We start from the raw sequence: 16,718 nt of genomic DNA, 5'->3' as shown, positions 1-16,718 counted from the left end.
CTACTAGAATTGGTTACTGATTGAAGATTGAACTTCAGCCAGGCTCGGCTGAGCCTTGGATACCGACGCTTGGGTAGCAGGCTTGATCTAACGCTGAGCTTCATTTTAAAACTAGCTAGAAACTACTACCAAAAATTAAAATCCATAAAAAACGAAACTATTAATGCTTTCATAAACATAGACAAAGAAGAAGCTACTAATAGAGCAGCATATGGTTATATCAAACCTCAATATTTCACGTGGTATGATAAAATCGGTCTATTCCAAGATGAAATTAATAGACCAATTTTATATCACATCCCAAGACACAAAAAAAATAATAAAATTTTAATTCATAATCTCAAAAATGAAAGGTTCAAGTACTCCAGAGATATTCCGGAAGTCGACATGATCGACTTCTATAGAATAAATAAAAATTTCTGGTGGATACACGAAGAAGATGAATTTATAACCAAACTTGAAAACAGAAAAATTCTTTTCAAAGAGACAAATAGGCCTCAAAACAGAGCCCAAAATAGATTCATGAGGAGTAATTACTGTCCACCATAATAATTATAATAATAAAAACTAAGATAAAGTTTCCTAATGGAATTAAAATAATAACCAACATAAAGAGATTTATCAACTGAGATAAATCCATTAAAGATAATATCATAAACACTTAGTCTTAAGTTATCATTTGAAGGAAAAAAAAAAACATATACATAATATGGTTAGGACAGAATGCGTCAATTATTTATTAATTGATGCATTCTGTCCAAGTTCTATTCCTGTAATTACTAAAGCGCCTTTTTTTTGGACAATAAGTACGAAATTATCTCCTTTCTTTTTTTTTGGGCGCACTCATTAATATAAATAATTTAAATACTCCGAAGCTGGAGCAATTACCCGAAACAGGGAACTAAATCAGTGGAAACACATTAACTAAAAAAATTACAATGTTCAAAATTGAGAGTCACTAAGTGACCACCAAATTTTTTCTTTAAACCCATACTAAAACATATATTTTTTTATATACCTGTTTCTTTTGAATGAAAATCCAATGTAAATACTGTAAATATTCTGTTGTTTAGTGAATAAAAAAAAACATGGTTAAAAAAAAAAAAAAAAATCTAACGCTGAGCCGAACTCGGCTGTCAGAGCTTGAACTCCATGCTATTATGAGTATTGGCCGAAGGAGGCTCTTACTATTGGCTGAAGTATGGTCCAAACTTGTTTGCCGAGCTTTGGTAAGCCAAGAATAGGCCAAGTTTGAGCCAATTGTCGAAGCTCGGCATTTCTTACCTGGGTAGCGACGCCATTTGCAGTTCACCGCATTCGTGACACACATTTATTTGAATCCACACCTCCGGACTAATTTCACTAATTTCACCGGACTAATTGCACTAATTTCAGGATCATTTTCTACCCTGGTACTTACCATGGTACCAGTGAAGTCTCAGAAACGGGTTTTAGGCGGTGGCTATAACATCTGCCGGGCGAACCCCCTTCAGACACATGCTTGCTTATTAATCCGTAGATATTCAAGGAAATATATTCACGCAAAAAATGTAACATCTCTGAAACTGCTTAGCCGATTGCGCCCATTCAAAATACCGAACTTTATTGAGAGAGATTCTGGGAGCGACAAGTGTACAAAATTTCAACTACATATATCTTTTTTTTATTGAGTTATTGCATTCACAAAATTTTATAAAAGTTGTTATAACTCACCAACTACTGAACCGATCAAGCTGAGACGATGCATCAAAGTAAAGGTTAGTGTTAGCTATCATAACGCGGAAATTCAGATTTTCACCTACAAATTTTACTGTATTTATGTAGAATTTTCTCCAAATGAATCTTTAAAATTTATAATCTTCTAGAAAATACAGACATGGTCTAAAACCATTGTTTTTTCGTGTTTCAGAACATTTTAGATAACTTGCAATTGAAATTCGAAAATTGAAAAATTGATCAAATACAAGGTTTCCATTTGGAAGCAAAAACCGTATTTTTGACGATGCAGGAGGTCGAATTGAAGAACCTACGATTACTGAACCTACTCCCTAATCACTAGACTACCATTGTTATTGTGCATTGTTATTGTGAAGTGAATTCTCTTTACTACACAATTTGTGAGGGGCTTTTGTTGACGTTGTAGCGGCTAGACTGGTTGAGACTAACGTGAGCGGCTAACAAGCAATTATGTCGCAAAAAGACACTTCTTGGATCGACAAGACTTAGACATTCTGGGCGCCGTGAACCAGTCTGACACAAGAACTTTTTAACCCTGTGAAGGGGAGAAACAACTAGAGAGCTTGCCTAGCTGAGTCCTCGTACGTTATTTAATTGATAATCACCAATGAGCATACCTTCGGCGAGAGGAGTACGCCGCAAGGAGAGCGACCTCATGGTGCTTCCCTCCTGACCATCACAAATCTCGAAAAAATGGAGCACCAGGTTTCACTTGCCGCCTTCAATGTTACCGTTACTATATATTCGAACTCGGAATTTGACACATTTTTTAAATATTTACGCTTTTGGTCAACTATATCATCTAGAGTTTCGGCATTAAAATTTAAAAATCTTACAATTCATAATTTTTTTAGTCAAAATTATCCTTTATAGGGTTTCTAAGCACTTACATATAAAATTATATTTTTTTCTATTTTACTACAGTACTCCGGTAATAATGAAGAAATTACAGAGTAGAATTTGTAGCGTCAACAGGTCTGCCGATTTTAAATGTATTTCACACTTAAGCGGGCAGTAACTGGCCAATTATACGTGAGATGCGAAGCCAATTATAATTGGCCGGTTAATGTATCCTAAAATATAAAATAACTTGCGCCACTCAAAAACCGAGCTAACTAATTAATGATGTAACTCATATTTGATGATCAGTACATGTCAAAATAGATAGCTGCTTTTTGAATTACATTAATTTTAGATTGGAAAGAGCTCCACTTATCTTCTAAACACTTTTTACTGAAAAATGTATTTAAAAATACGGTGTAAATTACCATTTATAAATAGCACCTTTCCAATCAGTTACTTGCATTTAGTGTTGGCGTCATTACAGGGTCGATGAGTAGAGATGGGAAATATTTTGCTTGCACACTTGAAATCATAAAACTCGTTCAATTTACATATTTTTAATGGCTAAATGATTAACTTAAAAAGTATTTGATATTCAGAAATAAGTTTTTACGATATAGAGAAGTTTTGCATCCCATTTTTGGTCTCTAATTCTAACTACAATATTGAAATAAGTTTTTGGTACATACAATTTCATTGCCCAAAGACAATTGAAGATGCCTATAAAGGAAAATATTTACAGATTTCCTCGTTCAATTTTTCATATTTGCATTTCCACATTTATAGTATGAATAAGTAAGTTAATTGCAATAGATTAATTCCAATCTAATATCCAGCACGTTTCAATTCATTCAACTGATGCGCCAATTTTTCTTCCTTGGTGCGTCTTGCCTGTCCCAATTTCCTACATTTTATGTATGTACTTAAAAAACGTTCAACATCAATTTTTCTATTAAGAAAATCTTCGGCTATTTTTTCACTTTTTTCGTGACTCTCGTCTGCAGCACTTTTTAGACACTCTTTTATATGGTCTGGTATAAACACTTCTGACAATTTATTATATTGATTGATTAAACTATCGTAACGAGCTTTGAGAACTGATACAGATTGAACTTGAGATATTACTTCCTCTTGAAGAGTCTTCAGCTCAATTTCTTTGGTTAAGTTTCCAGCTGCAATTAGAAAAATATGTAACCATTATCAAAAAAAAATTACTTACATTTTTAATCCATTAATATAAGGTATACAGGGTGTCCGAGATAAAATTGTACACCCAAATAACTATTGAATGTCGGTAGTAATCGAAAAATCTTTCAAATAGAAGTTGTAGGACTCCAAGTGGGAAAAATAATGAGATATGTTTTGAGCATTTAAGTTTTCATGTTTTTATGCTACAAGCATAAGTTCATTTTTTTCATATGGGATCAAAAATTTTCTTGTAACAAATGTTGTACTTGATGAGATGAATATAATGATGTCACACATAATGTGTTTTTCATGCTTTCTGAGCTCAAAAATACTAAAAATGGAACTTGTCAACGATACTCCAAATTCGGACACGATAAACAGAAAAATAAAGGAGAAACAAAAAGGCGCCAATGGATTGTTCTACTAGAAAGACACAACTCAAGTCGACGTCGGAAACTCTGCACAACATTTCGAAGCGCTTGTTGAGGAATGTTGGCAATAGCGCCTCTGATACGTGTTTTCATGTCTTCTGCAGTCGTTGGTCGATTTTTGTAGACTACATCTTTAATGTAGCCCCATAAATAAAAATCAAGTGGAGTTAGATCAGGTGATCGCGGACGCCAAAGAACAGGACCACCTCTGCCGATCCAACGACGAGGAAACAGAACATTGAGATAATTCTTACACAAAGTGCAAAATGCGGTGGCGCACCGTCTTGTTGGAACCACATTCTTAGTCTTGTATCAAAGTGTACATGTTCCAATAAAACTGGGAGGTCATCTTGTAAAAACTGTAAATAGCGTCGACCGGTGACTGTTCCGTTGAAAAAATACAGCCCAATCACTTGCCCATCAACAATGCCATACCACACATTTACACTCCACTGATGCTGGTGGTCAATGTGCTGAGTCCAGTGAGGATTTTTCATACACCAAATAATGGAAATTATGACGGTTTAATGCGCCAGTACTTTCAAGCGTCGCTTCATCACTGAAAAGGACATTTTGGAAAAACTCGGGACTTTCGTTCAAGATCCCTATGGCCCAGTGTCAAAAAGCAACACGATTCTGTCCATCTTGTGCAGACAGTGCTTGTGTCAATCTGATATGATATGGATGCTAATGGTTCGATTCCAAAATATCGTGAGCTGTGCTTCGTGGAATACCTGAATCTCTCTCAATTTCTCTTAAAGAGATGTGAGGGTTCATGTGAACCATGGCCAAAACGGTAAGCGTACGAGGATTGTCAGGATTCATCCGTTGTTGTCGTTGTCGTCGTTGCAGAACTCTTCCTCTTCGACAATTTCTCTCGATAATCCGAATGCATGAAGACGTAAGGGATGACGTAATCGGTTTCGGTACCCTTGTCGATACAATCGAGCGGCCGCGCGATATGCAGCTCGGCATTCTCCCAAAACCAGTAGAATATCCACCACTTCATTTGTGGAATAAACCATGATACGCGAAATCGCTCCAAAATAATCTGAACTCAATAATGACCCGATTCGTACTAACTAAGAAACAATAAACACTAAGGTACACCAGATAGCTCTGGTATTTACACTTTGGTGTTTACTGGTTCTTATTTAAAGGCCACTTTCTGTTTATCGTGTCTGAATTTGGAATATCGTTGACAAGTTCCTTGTGTAGTGTTTTCGAGCTCAGAAAGCATAAAAAACACATTATGTATGACATCATTAGATTCATCTCATCGAGTACAACGTTTGTTACAAAAAAATTTTTGATCCCATATGAAAAAAATGAACTTATGCTTGTAGCATAAAAACATGAAGACTTGAATGCTCAAAACATATCGTATTATTTTTCCCATTTGGAGCCCTACAACTTCTATTTGAAAGATTTTTCGATTACTACCCACATTCAATTGTTATTTGGGTGTACAATTTTATCTCGGACACCCTGTATAAAAAATATACTACTAGAATAGAATTTCGAGTTTATTGGCAACGGCCGTGAAACGTTGCCTCACAGACTGAGTGACTTATAGTCGGAGTGAGGAGATTGTAGTCTTCGGGTTTTACACGAGGTCTTCAGCACATCCCCTACTATCCTCTACACGCACGCGCATTACTGTTGAAATGTATTACTCCGCCGCCAATAAAATCATTTGAATTTTGAATGGATAGACAACCAAGGATGACGAATAGGAATCAATCACGCAGTGATGAGCAGAAAAAAATAACAAAATTCAAATTATTTTATTGGTGGCGGAGTAAAACATTTTAACAGTAATGCGCGTGCGTGTAGAGGGTAGTGGGGGGATGTGCTGGAGACCTCGTGTAAAACCCGAAGACTACAATCTCCTCAGTCCGACTATACAGGCCTAGGCCTGTTCAAAATTCGGTTAGTCGGGCCTTCTATGTATTTCGCTCGATGAACACACACAATGTTTCTAATTGGGCCGCAAATCATATCAATGATGAATTTTAGGCTCAACTCATTTATTTAGTTCTAAGCTTACCAATTTAATACGCGCATCAAATGGTGAACGGTTCATATTCCGAATACTATTTTTTATATTCTTAATTTTTGGAAAAATTGAACAAAAATATTATTGAACCACTTTGAATTTTTAGTTGATCGATAATGAAGTTTTCCTATGCCAGTGAAAAAACTTTACTGAGCGGCATCGTAATTTGCCTTAAGCCTGCAGCTTCCGCCGAGATTGTGAGGCAGCACAGTAATTTTTACCGGAATAATTACACTATAAAAATTCATGGATTTTTCTCTCTGTGCATATGATAGCAAAGTGTTAATGAAATATCAACAACATCGATTGAAAAGCATCAATTATTCGCGTTATGGACTTCATTGAATGGATTGTGGCTGTTTAAAATTAAAAATGCGTTTTTCAAAAAACCGTCAGCTCACAGCTCTATAATTTTGAGGAGGAACTTCGCGTGTTTTATGTTAACATAAAAACTTATTTTTTTGCTCCTAACAGGTGGTACGCTCGCTTTATTTATATGTGAATTGAATCGGTTTTGGAAAGTTTGTTTGGCGCATAATAAAGAGAGAAATGAGGATTACAGTGTGGCTGTCCGCACCTTTATGCCTAGTTCAAAGAATGAGCAGCTCACCTAGTTTGGGGCAGTAGGCCAGTTAAATTGGACCTTAACCATCTCAAAAAGTCCTGGCAGGCTGAAATTATACCAAAATGTAGAGAAAATTCCCCTCATCATCATATTAAAAATGTGCACCCACACGTTCAGCAGAAATGTGTTTAATTAATTAAAAATTAATTAAAAAGTTGGGGCGAACGCCAAAAAACTGTACTGGATTGATTGTTCTAATCCTATCGAAAAGATAAAAATATTCAGAGGTTGGGCTGATCTAATTCTTCAAATTTCGAGTCGAAGTAATGATCCTAATCCTACTCTTATTTTTGAATGAATTTTTAAACATCGTTGAGCACAAAAAGACCCAAACAATCAGCTGATTGTGTATGCCCGGCCCCCCGTTGCGCGCGCCGGTCATGGGTATACGCGGGATGCGCAGGAATTTGAAATGCCCTGTGCAGTGCATCCAGCAACGCGCGCAACAGGGGGGCGGGCATACATGATCAGGTGATTATTTGGGACTTTTTGTTCCAAATCATGTTAAAAAATTTAATAAAAAATAACGAAAAGCTTGGGAACATTGCTTCTACTTGCAATTTGAAGAATTGAGTCAGCCCAACCTCTGGATACTTTTATTTTTCCGATAGGATTAGACCAATCAATCCAGTGTAGCTTTTTGGCCTTCGCCGTCATTTTTTCATTAGTTTTTAATTAATTAAGCATATTTTTGCTCAACGTGTAGATGCACATTTTTGATATGATGATCAGGGAAATTTTCTCTACATTTTAGTGTAATTTCAGCCTGCCAGGACTTTTTGGGTGGTGTCAAGTATAAACGCGTGTCTTGTTTTACTGGCCTACAGGGCACTTACTCTTCTCAGAAGACCAGAAGTTTACTACCTTGTGAACTTAGAATTATTCCAAGGACTTGATCAGTGATAAATTTATGTAATCTATTTACGTCAAATTTTATTTTCATTTATACACTAATTCAATCACTTCGGAGCACTGACGTAAACGAATGGCGGCCATACTCTAATTTTTACCACATCCGTTATTGTGTATTAAACATGAATATAGCGAAGGCGCCATTTAGCGAAAGCAAAGAAATAAGTTTTTATGTTAACGTAAAATACGTAGAATTGCTCACCAGAGAAGGAATTCTGACGACTGTCTAATTGGCAAACAAATGAACTATTTGTCAAAAGTAATCTATGAAGTAATTAGGAAATAATTTGGATAATTTTACGAAACAATTTTTTAAATTTCAGAAATCATAGTTTATGAGTAAATACTGAAAAGTGGTTAGACCATATACTTGGCAAACATTGATGAGAATAAATAAAATATAAATTTAACCTGTGCAAATGAATTTAGAAATTGTAAGGAAATAGTTCTTTTCTTTAAAAAATTTTTTGTGCGGTTCGGTGCAGGTTGGGGTAAATTGATAATTTAATAGGTAGATTTATTCACAGCCGTTTAACGTGAATAAATCCACCTCATTCTAGACGTCGAATCCAGTGTTATAAAATTGGTGCTGGAACGTAAGTGTTTCCGTCAGGTCGAAAGATGTCCGAATTATCGCGAAATATATCGACGATGCCATAAAGACAGCGCAGTATACGGCACACCGTAACATCTGTATGGAAGTCCGTTGCTAAATCGCGCTCAAAACCTGTGTTAGTACAGACTAAACCGATATCATAGTAAACGTAAATATAGCGTTACTCCACTATTCTGCTCTTGCGGAAAAATGGAAATGGGTTTCGCTATATACAAGATTTACAATGTACACAGGTCAAAGGGCACTGAAAATGGTTTACGTGACTCTAGAAAAAGTTTCACGTTCATTTTGCTCACTGAATCTGACGCGTTATAGAGATGATAGAGTTGAATCCGTCGATGACCTTGTGTCACTATCGATATGCGATGACTATCGTTTGATTCATCCTCGGCAATCGTGAAGACATACTGAGAAAGAAATTTCTTTTACCAAATATATTTTCTTCCCACCAATAAATCTGGCAATCACTGTATAAATACTTCCATAAGATTTAGCTATACCAAATATATTTGCTTGCAGTTAATAAATATTCTTGGCAAAAGCATTTTTGTCTCAGTGCAGACTTCAAACGGTCGATTGAAACGATAGTTGTTTGGCCGCTAATTTCTAGGACGGAATGTTTCTGGTGTCGCATTCTGACACGATGTGGCTTTCCGTAAAATGGCGTGAATGCGTGGTTTTTTTCTTCAAATGTTTTCTCTCTGGCCAAGACGATCACTTCATGCTGGCCGTCGCGCGTTTCGGTAACTGAAGCGAGATTGACCAAATGGTTCCTGCATCTGTCTGCGATAGTTGCTGGAGGTTAGCAGCAATTCTCCTGTAACTCAAAGTGGCTCGCCATAACCCATGTCAGCTGGCGTAGCGTTAAAATCAGCGTTCCATGCTGTGCGTTTGCCAAGAAGCACGGTGGAGGACAGCATCTACGCAAAAGGGACTCTCATGACACAGTATTGCTGCTTTGATTTAACGGCGAAAACGTCCCACCCTTCCGTTGGATTTTGGGAGAAATGTCGTGTGAATGCATCGGCTTTCAATGTCACTGCGTTAAATAGTTAACTTTCAAATTGTATCTCTTGGTTGGTAGTGATTCGCAATAGAACGGCATACCGCCAATTGTAGTTTACATAGAGTACCGTGGCGACGGTTTCAGCGATAATATCTTGAACTGGAACTACTTCTGGATAACCGGTCAATTTTCGTCGACAATAACGGTATCCCCTGGACGGTTCGGATGTTCTAATAATGTCCTGGTTATGTTCAAAATGTCGTGTCCTACCTCTGGGAGAGTTTGGAATAGATCATGTTACAGGATGCCATATTTTACTCTTCTGGCACGAATACATGAGCGAGACGAAAGACAAATCTTTTTTTAAGCTCGGCCAGGCGAAACGTCGAAACATCAACTTAATTAGTGCATTAGCCTGAGAGTGGCTGACGCTACGCGGAGCTTTGAAAATTCTCTTACGTAACGGTAATGGCATATAGGGATGGATTAGCTGATCGTTAATATCTCAGTAAATCGGAGTCGGACTCTCATGCTTCTTGATGGGTCTTGATGGGTCGTAGTTGGATAATGCTATCTGGGTCTTGCTATTTGATCTTAGGTCGTGGAAAGTTGACGAAGCCTTCAACTTTGTCTGGAAGCGAGCGAATATCTGAGCCGATACTCTATAACCGAGAACGTCGACCTCCGATAATGCGAAATTACATTCGGCGATATTGACTACGCCATATATTCCGGCAGGCGTTGAAATAGGACCTGGAGATGTTTTCGGTATTTTTCTAGTTCTTCTGCAGATGCAATCAAAATGCCATCAATAAAGGGGAAAATAAAGTTTAGATTATGTGTTACGTGATCGATAAATCTTTGAGAGCGACGTTATTATTGCTGTTTTACAGACGTCTTCCGATGGAACAGAAATTAGATTAAGTGTTCGGACGAGATTGATAGTCGCAAACATTTTTCGGTCATACCTACGCGAAAAGTTCCATTTTACTCCCCATATGATGGGAAGAAAGTGGCATGTTCCATCGCTCGGATTTCTGCTATTTGAGGATCCGCGGCATGACATAATCCACATTCCTCCCATCATTTACGAAGAAAAATCGAGCTTTTCCGTGTAGTGATGATGAAAAAAACAGTGTCCAAGGAAGGGAAATAGGACATTCTGACCCGCGTGTTTACCACCTATGGTAATACACACGCCGGTTAGAATGCCTTATTTTCTTTTGGTGCACAATATACGATTCTCCCCGCGAGATTGACAATAAAATCTTCAACTATCCGAACAGGATATCTATTCGGCATTCTACGAGCCTTTTGTCCACGATAGTCTCCGCAGGGCCGCTAGTTACTTTATTCTTTTGCCACCCAATGTAGTGGAGAAGACCAGGAGCTCATTGAACGACCAGTTTCATCATCTTTTGAAATTCCTACTGCGCGATAGCTGGTTTATGTGGCTCAATACGACGACCTTTACCTGATACAGGTGCCCCAAATATCGTTGCGACATGATGGACCGTTGTGTGAATAGTTGGTTGACTAAATCAATCCGGTTTAGTTATCGACGGAAATTTTGGAATTTTGAATGTTGGTCCACGATGAATCTGTTGGTTAAACTGTGATCGCCGAAACTATATTGGATAATGAGGCTATACATGATGTCGATAATACAGTCGTGAAACCTAACACGCAATTTTTTTTTAACCCGGTAAAAGTTTGCAAGGAAATCAGCACTGATAATTGGTTTTTCGTGATCCGCGATAACGAAACGCCAGGTCAAAACAATATGTTAGGACGATACAGAACGAACCGACCTCAAAATGAACGTAACTATAAGTATAGCTTCGCTCCAATTTTTCAATATATATTATTAAAAACCTATGATACTGCGTCCAGAACGTCAACGCTACGTCACGTGATTTGTGTATTGGCGGTAAAACGCGGGCGAGAATGATTTTGAATTAACAAATTACGATTTACGTTTTTCTCCGTAAAATATAATAATGGTTAATATTGAGAGAAACAAATCGAATGAATTACTCTATTACAATGATTTGAGAATTGGGAATATTGTTCTGAAAACATTCAATATCACCGATATAACCCGACATCACTATAGCTGAAATTTTTCCACAGTGTTACAGAACCCCATCGACTCGTACCATCATGACTTGCAAGACGAAATGATATCTGAGGCGAATCATTGGGCCGAGGGTGAACTGGTGCCAGACAAATGAAACCTGCAGTTAATCGAGCCATGGTTGTACGAGACAGCCGGTATCTTCGACGTAAGCAGATGTGAATTACTAAAACTCTCTGAATTTTGAACTGCAAAGATATCCAAAGTTACTACGAAACTTTGAAGACACTTTTGCAATTTATTCTACAAAAACAGAGGGCAGCTGTATGACGTGCTGGAGATCTGCAGGAAAAGTAGATTCGATTCAAGTCTAGTGAAAAAGCAGCTCATAAGAGCAAGCTTTGGATTTAGATGGAATTACCAAGTCCATTTAAAATGTTGGGGATTCATTAAAAGAACGCAAGCGATCGATTTTCAGAGGACCGGTCTGACTCCGTCTGATGTCAACTCTTATTCTTATCAACGGCAATAATTGAGACTTCAGAGCATCAGACCAATTCCCACGAAGCCAACTCTTAACTCTGGAAATAATTCAGAATTCAGAGAACCAGCCCAATTCTTTCGAAGCTAACTCTCAACTTGGGAAACAAAGTTGAGAATGCCTGTTTTGCCACTCAAAAAAGTTACTATTTTCAACAATCCTTCACAGTTCGATGTATTATAGTACGATAGGTTGATTGACTGCAGCAATTATTGGTTTATTATTATTACCATGATAGTCAATTGAAGTGATTTTGGGGATATTGAATATTTTCAGAAAAGTATTTCTAATCTTCAAATCATTACGATAGTGTAATGGATGACCTTCCCGCCATACAGTTATGAACTCATTCAATATACTCTCAATATTGACCATTATTATATTTCACGATGAGAAGCATAAACAGGATTTTTTTCATTCAAAATCATTTTCGTTCCTTGCGTCTGCACCAAGATACAAATCACGTGCAGTAGCGTTCACCGGAACGCAGTGTTATAATTTTTAACAATATATTTTTAAATATTTACTAATCAAAATTAGACTAATTAATTAATGTTCTACAACTGGTTCTCTATCCATAGAAAGTGAAATCATTAAAAAAGATCAGTTTTTTAAATCTGTCGGCCAAACTCATGTTAGAATTTGAATTGCTGATTTGACAATAATATACACAATGCAAACAGATACAAACATGATAGGCAAAAGAAATAGACCAGGGAAGAAGAGCCCAAACATCCAAAACGTGTTAAAACCCCACCATCTTAATAGACCATGGGAAAATTAGCATTGGTTTATTTTTTCTGCGGTCTTTTTCTTCAGGTATTCTACAAACCTAGACCAACCGATACAATTCGTTTATTGCATGAAATGTTATCACCTATCGGCTATTAGGCGAATGGATGAGACAGACAGACATATATATATATATATATATATATATATATATATATAGAAAATAATGAATTTTTTTACCAAGTATACGGTGGTGTACGTTTTCTTTCCGACACACAACTTATGTTTTTCCTTACGTTAGGGGGCACGGATTATGATCGGTTCGGGTGGATTTGTGAATGCACAAGCGTGGTTTAAACTAAAAACTAAAATTCCACCATTATGATACGTGAATACCTCCAAATAGAACATAAAATAGATTATTCAACACATAAATAATAAGTAGCCTGTATGGCTATTGCTGGAAATTCTAATAGTCAATTATAATGGTCAACTAATATTTATTAACCCAACAATGATTAGGACAATAAGCGGATGTTGACGTTACGAACTGATTTACTTAGCCGATAAAATAGACGGGTTTTTCCCTGCCAGCAGAAATCACTCTCCCTACAATGTTTGTGCTCGCTAGAAATTTAGTCCTAGCAATATTAGCAGAAAAAGCTGCGAAAGGTATTCAAGCAGAGCACGAGCGAGGTAGGATTCAAGCAGATAAAAAAATAAATGCTGAAATAAGGCACTCTAGATGAACGTTCTTTTAAAAAATGATTTAGATAAATTTATTGTAATTTTTCCTTTTTTTGGTACGTTATAGGATTTTAGGTAACTAAACAAATATCTTGAGGAAGCTTACAAAAGATCCAACAGAAAGACTCATTCGACGAATTTCGCCCATGCTACCTGAGCCAGGCTCGACATCATCAATTCCAAAGTGGATTCAGGTAAATTTCATTTAGCATAATCAATTTATGGCTAATTAATATATTCTTTATGGTAGGTTTCTGTCACTTGGAGGGATTATTGATAGGAAGATGTCCGGATCTTTATTGGAGTGGAATTTCAGTTTAAACCATTCGCCGCTTGTGTGCTCACAAATTTACCAGAATCAACCATGACCGGCACTTTCAATTGTTACTCCATTTGTTACTCCAAGGTTATCCACATAAATAAGAGCAATCATCACTGTAGAAATGACGACCGTTATTTAGTAGTAGAAGTTCAATATCGACTAAATCGAACGAGTGTTTAGTAGCCTGGGCGTTTAAAATACTATTATTAGTGATGTGAATAACAAAAAGGAGGTTTAGGCAGATCCCTTCGTTACCCGATAATGACGCGATGAGTGAGTGATTTAATTAATTTAGATTGAATATATTGAATAGCTCTAGAATGGCAGCGGGGGTATATCACCCATTGTATTCGTTCAGGAAGGGTTGGGGTTTGGTGTTATGACGTGTCAGGAAACTTTACAATTATCTAAACCATTCACTGGTTGTGTCTCTATTATCTTTGAGTGTAACAGCATGTGTTGTCTTCGGGGCCAGAAATACCTCTACATCCACGGCGTTGGTTTTGGATAATGGAACGAGCTATGTAGATAAGATGAAAAACCACCCCCTCAACCAGAAAAGTCAATTACAACTATTGATCGGGTTGCATGCAAATTCTGACCTTTGTTGGAGGCTAAGTAGCTGGTGCGAGTCTACTATATAATTAGCTGATTATTACATCACGCGATCTCACCAACCATCCATAATGGAGCGTTATAAGTGATATACCTCCGCTACCCTCTTGCAGTTATTCTATTTAATGTAAATGAATTGAATTACCCACTCCTTACGTCAACAGCGGAAGAAAGGAGGACTATGGTATTATTTGGTGACGAAAGGATCTGCTCAATCCTGTCCAATGGTGTACGGTGACTTATAATTCTCTTAAACACCCTCGGAAATTGGGAATGGTCGTGAATTCCTCGCCAGTCGGTGTATATTTATATTTCCATCAATTTTGTTCAAGCTTTCCTGAACCCCCCTTTCTGGAAACCCAGGTTACCCGGGATAGCTCCCCGTAAGAATCTACTATATAATTATCGTAATTTCTTCTGTCACGGAATACAGATCTAAAAATTTAGAAATATCAATCTTTTATCAGTACTAGTTAAAAATGGCTAACTTTGACGGTTTATAGTTATGTACACTATAAAACCGGTACGGTATAAAACCTTCACTCACAGTTTTCGTATGTTAAAGGTAAATTATTCAAATTCTGCTCATGTTATTGCAAATACTGAAATCGCAAATAGATCAGAGAATTTGCGTATTGCGAATAGATTAATCCAACAAGGTTTTCTATTGTATAAGTTTCAGGCGTACTTTTTTCAAGACAAAATATATAGCAACTCACTAGTAACTTTTTCAACGTAATCAATAGCTGCATCGATTGCTAAATTAAGATCCTTCAATCGAGACTGTTCCTCCAAATAATTATCCAGGCTATCTTCTTCTTCTCCAAGCTTTTTCAATTCTTCATTACTTAAATTATGCAATTCTGGAAATTCAATGCTGATAGAAGATATTGGCTTTCCGCAATTCAAATAAACACAAGGCGTATCAGTGTATGTTGAAGTCATATATTGTATGGATTGTACTGGAGCGGCGGTCGTCGTATGATGAGAGGAAGTACCAAATTGTTGACCCTCTGCCAGACACGTGTTGGCGAAATTATATGTGTAGCTTGAATTTTCATTTGGTGATAAAAATTGAGGATAAGAAGAGTTGTAAAATGAGTTGTAGGATGTCGATGGCCGATCTGAGTATCTTTGGAGATTGTAGGAAGGGGACCTTCGCCCTTGAAGATCTAGAAAAGTAAAATATTATTAAGGCTATTATGGGAACATCCATAAAATCTTCAATGTTAACTCAGCCATTCGGCCATTTTTTATCTAATAAATGGTCATTAGGATGGTAATGGCATGGTCATAAAGATATATATTTTCTGAATTCAGATTTTTCAGTCTTTCTTCCAGATGGAAACTTGGTAATCGATCATTTTCCGATTTTAGAATTTTGTCTGAAAACTATGGAGCTCATTACGGAACGTGAAAATACGACAATTCGAGTACATAAAAGAAAAAAACACTACAAAACCAGGAGTAAAATTGACAATCAAAAAATCACTGTATATGTCGATACATTTATCTCTTGAAAATTGTAACGGCCACGTGAGTTGAGACGAATCGGGACAGATAACAAATAATTATGTCTCAAAGAGATACTTATTAGATCGATGGTCTGAGCTCAGAGGGCAAGTCTTATACAAGAATTTTTCAACCCGATAAAAGGGAGAAGCAACTAAAGACCTTAAGTAACTGAGTCCTTACTGTGATGGAGGAGAGGTACGCCTAGAGAACGAGACAGTTGATCCCTCAATCCGACAGGGGAGAGGTATGATTAGAGAGCAACCCTGTCTCCTCAGTTCCCGAAGAGGAGAAAAGTGATGTAGCAGCGATGAGAGCTGTCCAGGTGTTTCGCTCTCACTTACAAGAGGAGAAGGAGCTAGTTAGCGAGAACACTGAGAGAGGTTAAGCGGAGCGCTTATAAAGCCACCCAGACAGTTCAGTGCTCAAGGCGAGCCGAGCATGAACAGAAAGTAAGTGCCTGTTGTGCCCCAATATAGCCCGAATGGGAAGACTGGTGGAAATACCTTGTCTGACGTAGCCACTGTCGCGGATCCCGCGGTTTTTTTCGCGGATCTCGCGGTTTTTCTTCTTCTTGATGATTCTCATTTTCTTGTAATTATGCAACGGTTTTGGGGAACAGCTACCAACAGGCGGAGTATGACTCATGCTCCTCGTGCGCAAGAGTGTACTCCCCCCTGGCCCCCAGGCTAAGACCTGGAAACGGCACGAGGCCACTCGACTCCCCGATAATCCGGAAGCTGAAAGATGCCGGG

General features: G+C 37.5%; 1 protein-coding gene across 3 annotated transcripts in view; it reads right to left on the bottom strand.

Annotated features, from left to right (window-relative positions):
* Positions 1-1,647: 1,647 nt before the first annotated feature.
* The window catches only part of Vsp37A (Vacuolar protein sorting 37A), a 119,345-nt gene continuing 104,274 nt past the window's right edge, over positions 1,648-16,718 (bottom strand). For all 3 annotated transcript variants that reach the window (XM_011299224.1, XM_011299222.1, XM_011299223.1), the window contains 2 exons: positions 15,171-15,623; positions 1,648-3,752 (listed from right to left, as the gene is read on the bottom strand). In XM_011299224.1, the coding sequence (XP_011297526.1) occupies positions 3,406-3,752; positions 15,171-15,623 (800 nt within the window). In that variant the 3' untranslated portion in view covers positions 1,648-3,405. The remainder of the gene's footprint in view (positions 3,753-15,170; positions 15,624-16,718) is intronic.

Source organism: Fopius arisanus, unplaced genomic scaffold (genome assembly GCF_000806365.1).
Source record: "Fopius arisanus strain USDA-PBARC FA_bdor unplaced genomic scaffold, ASM80636v1 scaffold00013, whole genome shotgun sequence".
In the NCBI taxonomy this organism is placed as follows: domain Eukaryota; kingdom Metazoa; phylum Arthropoda; class Insecta; order Hymenoptera; family Braconidae; genus Fopius; species Fopius arisanus.
The sequence above is the reverse complement of the archived record's forward strand: the minus strand, read 5'-3'. Positions and strand labels throughout refer to the sequence as shown.